Below are 6,522 nucleotides of genomic sequence, written 5' to 3' on the forward strand. Positions count from 1 at the left end.
AGAGGGGGACAGAGGGAGGGAGGGAGGGAGAGGAAAGGAGGGCCTGAGTAACAGATTGCATGGTCAGTGGGGCTGGGGGATTACTGGATTAGTTACTCGGGTGTTTTTAGAGAACTAATTAACAGTAACGAGGGAACGAGGAAAAGAGGAGAGGGGATTGAGCAGCCAGCCAGCCAGCCAGCCAGCCAGCCAGCCAGCCAGCCAGCCAGCCAGCCAGCAGGGAACAGGCTACTAATAATGATGAGGGACAGAATTACTGTCTGTTTTTCCTTCTCCCTCTCTCACCTTCTTCCCCATTCTCTTTATCTATCCCTCTCCCCTCTTTATCTCTCTCTCTCTCTATCTCTATCTCTCTCTCTCTCTCTCTCTCGCTTTCTCTCTCTCTTTTTCTCTCACTCTCAGGAACAGCCTGTGATCGAGCCCTTGTCCCCTCCGGACCTCGCCCAAGGGCGGCCAACCAGAACCCTATCCACGAGTTCCCTGCGCAGGTACAGCACCATGCAGAGTTGGCACAGTGTGTCCTCACACTCACACCTGAGTACATCCTCTCACAATATGGCCCCCACAGTATGATGCTGGGGAAACACACCCACTCACAATATGGCCACATGACCTGACCTCCTCCATAACACCTTACTGTAGCCACGGTGACATGTAACACAGCAACATGCTCTCTATAGAAGTGCTAGGTAGGCAGAAAACATCAGATAATACTGCATCCTGTTTCTTCAGCTAGCAGATGACCATTCAACATGGTAAATTAAAGGCTATTTCAGTGATTGTGATCATTATTATTGTCTTTGTGTCCTGGTATTAGACAGAGCAAAGGCCCTCTGTGTCTGCAGGACTTCAAGCTGATCGCTGTGCTGGGCAGGGGACACTTTGGCAAAGTATGTGTCCTCACATTTGAAATATCCTCCCTTTGTTAGGAGGTTGTCCATCCAGAGGATTTAGGTAGAGATTCAGATGAACCACTGGTGTTTTCCAGGTGTTGTTGTCAGAGTACAAGAGGACAGGCAGTGTGTACGCTATCAAAGCCCTGAAGAAGGGAGACATTGTGGCGCGGGACGAAGTGGACAGGTATGGATCAACACTAGAATGCAACACAGGCAAAGACAGAACACAGGCCAACTATATCATGCCCCTCTGACAATATATGACCTCCATCATGGTGAAATTACTTGTCTAGTTTAATATACTGTGTGCCACAAAATTGTCAACACAAAACTGATCAGCAACAAACCATGGCAAACATATACAAGTGAACTGTGTGTTTACATACTGTACTTGTGATTAGACAGTTGTCTCTCTTTCCTGTTGTCTTCTATCATTCTCTCCTCTCTCCCTCTCCTCTCTCCCTCTCCTCTCTCCCTCCTCAGTCTGATGTGTGAGAAGCGTATTTTTGAGACGGTGAACAGCTCCCACCATCCCTTCCTGGTCAACCTGTTTGCATGTTTCCAGACCCCAGAACACGTGTGCTTCGTCATGGAGTACACGGCTGGGGGTGACCTCATGATGCACATCCACGCAGACGTCTTTACAGAGCCCCGAGCCGTGTGGGTACCGCTGTGTGTTGCTGTGTTCTACTGAATGTGTAACGGAACATGGGGGAGGAGCAGGCATGCTTTGAGATATGTATATGTGTTCATATGGTTGTGTACTGTATGTGTACTCATATCCATCCACAGTCTGCTGTTACTGTCGTGTGTGTGTATGTCTTGACTATTTGTGTGTGCGTCTGTCTGTCTGTCCTGCAGGTTCTACGCAGCCTGTGTGGTTTTGGGCCTACAGTTTCTTCATGACCATAAGATTGTGTACCGGTAAGTACTCTGGGTAGACATGAAACACAGAACACATGACAGACACCCTCTCATCCTCCTACCCCTTCATCCTCAGAGTACCCATCAATTTTGAATGAATCTTCATCCCTCCTCCTCAGGGATCTTAAACTCGATAACTTGTTGCTGGATACACAGGGCTATGTGAAGATCGCAGACTTCGGGCTCTGCAAAGAGGGTATGTTCTCTATAACTTATTCATCATGTCTCCAGAGCTCTGTAAGGATGCAAGGTCATAGCGGTTGTAGTTTGGAGTACTTTTGAGTCTTTTTATTGAAGCCTCTTTTTGCTAATGTGCTCAAATGTTTCTATATTTCTGACTCCGTTTGTGTCTCTCTCACTCTCCTTCCTCTCTGTTTTTCTCTCACAACAACCTCTCTCTCACTGCTTCTCTTTTCTTCCCTTGTCATTCCTGATCTCTCTCTACTTCCCCAGGTATGGGCTATGGGGACAGGACCAGTACGTTCTGTGGTACTCCTGAGTTCCTGGCTCCAGAGGTTCTGACAGACACCTCCTACACCAGGGCAGTGGACTGGTGGGGCCTGGGAGTACTGGTGTATGAGATGCTGGTGGGAGAGGTGAGAGACTTGACTCTAAAAACCTCTTCAGAGAATTATATAAATATGACTCCATACATATCTAGTCTTATTATTTAGACATGCTCTGGAACTTTGGCGACTACTAAAGTATTTTTTAAACCTCCCGCTTTGGGCTGGATGTGTCAATGTGTAGTTTATACATGCATAATTAATTAGGAGAATTACTGTCTTACCTCAATTAGCCATGAAATCCCTAGTTCTGGAAGTTGTGCTGCACCATTTTCCCTCACGTGGTCCAGCCCCCTAGCAATTCGAGTTCAACCAATGAGCTTCAGCCCCTCGCCATATGAGTGACAGCTAGCAGGATGCACATGATGCACCCACAGCAGAGCGAGAAAGAGACAATTTCAGGGGACCACTTTCAGAACTGCTGGCTAAAAAGTATACAAAAATACCAGAGAATCCCTTTAATGAGTTAAGCCCTCACCTTTAAAGTAATATATACTTTAAGCCAGTAATAAATACTTTAAGCCTTTATGGTAATACAGTACTTTAGTCTATATTACATAAAGTGATGTGTGTTTGAGCCATATGTTACATGAACTAATATAGTGTAACGACTCACTAGGCATGGCTGGTTGGATGGCAATGATGAGTAGTAATGACAGAAGTCCAACACACAGAGGCACAACTTAAGCCAAGCCGGCATATTTATTCAAGATAAAAGGGTCACAAAGATAGTTCTCAAACTGTAACTGAAAGCAAAACACTCTCCCACACAGGGCTTAACTGAACTTAAAGTTACACTGAACTTAAAACTAGCTGGGCTGCTACCCAGCTTACCAGCTTCACAATGTCCATGGGCTTCAAACAAATGTTTATCGAGCTCAGCCTTCGGCATCCAGCCAAGAGCTTTTCCCAAATGTCTGTAACACTCAGCCTGCAGCATTCAGCCAGTAGCTCCTCTTCTCGTGCTGAACTGAACGTGCACCTTAAATGCCCCAGGTGTATTGCAGCCTAACGAGGCTGAGTGGCTTCAGGTGTGGGGCTTGGCACTGCAGCCTAAAAATGCTGGTTGTGGGGTGTAGCTTACACTCCAAACAGTGTCATTCCCCGGCCACATCACCGGGGCGCCATAATAGGTTAAATAAGTGGCTGCGAGTGTGACAGTGTGGTCTATGTGTGTGTCAGTCTCCATTTCCAGGTGATGATGAAGAGGAGGTGTTTGACAGCATAGTGAATGACGAGGTGCGCTACCCTCGCTTCCTCTCCACAGAGGCCATCGGCATCATGAGACGGGTAAGCTCCTCCCCCAACATTCACATCCCACCAATCACCAGTGGAGCAAGAGAGACTCACATTGATTGACATGGTCAGTTTGGTCACTGTAAAGGTGGAGCCATTTTGCTTCTAGTTTTCAGTCAGTGGGTTTTCTGTGAAAGTTTTTCTGATGTTTTTTCAGCTGTTTGCCATCTGTGTGTGTTGCTAGCTAGTGTTTGGTCTGTGCCGGGAGTTGTTATGTCTGGGTTGAGGTGTTTGTTGTTTTCTGTTGCCAGTTGTTGAGGAGGAACCCGGAGCGGCGCCTAGGCTCTGCTGAGAAAGATGCTGATGATGTCAAGAAACAGCCTTTCTTTAGGGTGAGTCGCTCTCTCTCTCTCAAGTTCCCTCTCTCTCGCTCTCTTTCTCTCTCCCTCGAACACAGACACACATGTCATTAGTTAACATTCCTTATAAACCACTGATTAAACTCTTGTTATGTAATCAGTGAGCCTGTAAAATAGCTCCAGCATCTGCTCCAACTCTATGTGATACTGTCACGTCACGGGCTGCTGTTTTCAGCTGCATAGATGATTCTATGAACCAATCAGGTCTCTCTGTTCCCCCTCTCAGAGTATGGACTGGGAAGCGCTGCTGCAGAGGCGGCTCCCGCCCCCGTTCGTCCCCAACATCAGGGGGAGGGAGGACGTCAGCAACTTTGACGAGGAGTTCACCGCCGAGACCCCCGCCCTCACGCCGCCCCGCGAACGGCGTACCCTCTCCCGCAAGGACCAGGACTGCTTCAAAGACTTTGACTACGTCTCTGACCTCTGCTAAGGGTCAAGGTCAGACTCTCCCTTTCGACTGCGAGTGGAGCTGACGAGGGACTCTGCGCTGCGAGAGGGATGTTACCAGGAGAGGCTTACTGCTGTTCTGTCCTGTCTGAACTGTGAAGAGGCAGAAGAAAGTTACGGGAGGATGCGTGCTGCGGAGATACATTGTCAGGGATCTACTGACCTCTAATGGATTTCCCGAGGACCTTTTATCGGATGATACATGAAGATAATCCGGATGATGTAATGCTCAGTGGATGAGTGCTGGGGCACAGTGTCTGTGCAGCATAGCAACACTGGAACTGAGTGACGTTTTATTTCCCTATAGAAAGTAATGGAGCCCATTTAAAAGATGAAAAGGATATTCTCTGTAGAAGACAGTACAGTTGGTGCAGGGATCATCAGATATGATTACTCTCAAATTGACTTCTCTCTATTGCCTCTCCGCCTGCTATCGCTCCTCTCCCTTTATCGTTTGAGGCTGCTTACTGTTTCTGTGTGTAACTTCTGATCCTGCCTCAGTCTGTTCCCATTGCTGTCATCTAGAGTCCTGCACCTCTCATAAATCACCACAGGGGGGAGCCATAGAAAAGGTCAAAAGTGTTCCAGAGAAATTGAGGAGATGACAAAGTGGGGTGCAGATTCAGTGTATGACGAATGTCAAGGGATGCTAGTGAGGATGATGAGGGTGGAAGGATGAGGGTTGAGGTGTTTTTCTGTGTTTGTGCTGGGTCCTCACCATGTCATGTTACCCCTCATCTTCAAATGGGATACTACTCTACTCTCCCCGCTCGGTACGGGTTTTATCCTCAATCATTTAGAATTATTTTGAAATAGTTTTCTGTGATTTTTGTTTCTTTCTGGTGTTTGATTTGTCAATCATGCCGATGTTCTGTCTGGAATTGTGACTTAGTAAAAATGTGAACCCAATGGACCGACTCACAGCTTTGTGACTCTTCAGCCCAATTACCATTCAGCCAGCCACATTAGCAGGAATTATTTTTCAATATGGTGATATAAAACCTACAACATGAGTACAGTAGTGTATATTGTTTATGGATTGTCTCACACAATCCAAACTACTATAACTAAAGTTGTTTGTCATCCAGGATTGTTTGAACTCCTTTCAGAGCAATGTTCTGTTCATTATGCTGAGTAATAGGAGAACAGAGCGGTGTGCTGCACGTCACCAGACACCGTTAGCAGTAGTGGGTACACCATGAAGACACTATCAGTCCTAATGGGCCAAACACATCTACAGCAGGACCTTTTCTTTTCCATCGTGTGTGTGTGTGTGTGTGTGTGTGTGTGTGTGTGTGTGTGTGTTCTCTCCAGGTCAGAAACACACTGGAATTTGGAGTCTCTCTGCTGTAGATTCACATAAGCAATGAATGACTAGGCCTAAGATCAACGTAATGCAATATAATAAAATGGATGAGAATGAAACAGTCAGCATAGCAGGGCCTCCATAGTGGTCCAGCGGTCTGAGGCACTGCATCGCAATGCTAGAGGCGTCACTACAGACCCTGGTTCGTTCCCAGGCTGTGTCACAACCGGCTGTGATCGGGAGTCCCATTGGGCGGCGCACAATTGGCCCAGCGTCGTCCGGGTTAGAGAGGGTTTGGCTTTACTTGGCTCATTGCGCTTTAGCGACTCCTTGTGGAGGGCCGGGTGCCTGCAGTTGCAATGTCTCAGGGTTTCCTCCCGACACATTGGTGCGGGCGGGTGTTAAGAAACACGGTTTGGCGGTTCATGTTTCAGAGGACGCATGACTCGACCTTCGCCTCCCAAGACAGTTGGGGAGTTGCAGTGATGAGACAAGATCGAAATTGAGGAGAAAAAGGGGTAAAATACAACAAATTAAAGTCATCAAAGCCCAGCGTGTTATGTCATCACAGAGCAATAGTTACAGCAGTGCTCAGTGATCTCAGGGGGCTGGAACTATGTCTGAAACAGAGAGTACCAGCAAGAAAGTAGACAAAGACTGTGACACAGTGGGCCACCAGTGCAGGTAGGTGTAGAGATGGTGACATATGGCATGGACAAAGAAAGAGG

The 6,522-nt window shown here is 47.3% G+C and overlaps 1 protein-coding gene across 4 annotated transcripts in view; it reads left to right on the forward strand.

Moving 5' to 3' along the window:
• LOC115201351 (serine/threonine-protein kinase N1) overlaps nt 1-5,397 on the forward strand; it is a 44,305-nt gene extending 38,908 nt beyond the window's left edge. For all 4 annotated transcript variants that reach the window (XM_029764929.1, XM_029764936.1, XM_029764909.1 and 1 more), the window contains exons 14-23: nt 403-488; nt 818-890; nt 989-1,080; nt 1,380-1,556; nt 1,758-1,820; nt 1,940-2,016; nt 2,274-2,416; nt 3,569-3,676; nt 3,934-4,014; nt 4,268-5,397. In XM_029764929.1, coding sequence (XP_029620789.1) covers nt 403-488; nt 818-890; nt 989-1,080; nt 1,380-1,556; nt 1,758-1,820; nt 1,940-2,016; nt 2,274-2,416; nt 3,569-3,676; nt 3,934-4,014; nt 4,268-4,471 — 1,104 coding nt within the window. In that variant the 3' untranslated portion in view covers nt 4,472-5,397. The remainder of the gene's footprint in view (nt 1-402; nt 489-817; nt 891-988; nt 1,081-1,379; nt 1,557-1,757; nt 1,821-1,939; nt 2,017-2,273; nt 2,417-3,568; nt 3,677-3,933; nt 4,015-4,267) is intronic.
• The last annotated feature ends 1,125 nt before the right edge of the window (nt 5,398-6,522 follow it).

The sequence above is a fragment of the Salmo trutta genome, chromosome 1, assembly GCF_901001165.1.
Source record: "Salmo trutta chromosome 1, fSalTru1.1, whole genome shotgun sequence".
Classification (NCBI taxonomy): Eukaryota; Metazoa; Chordata; class Actinopteri; order Salmoniformes; family Salmonidae; genus Salmo; species Salmo trutta.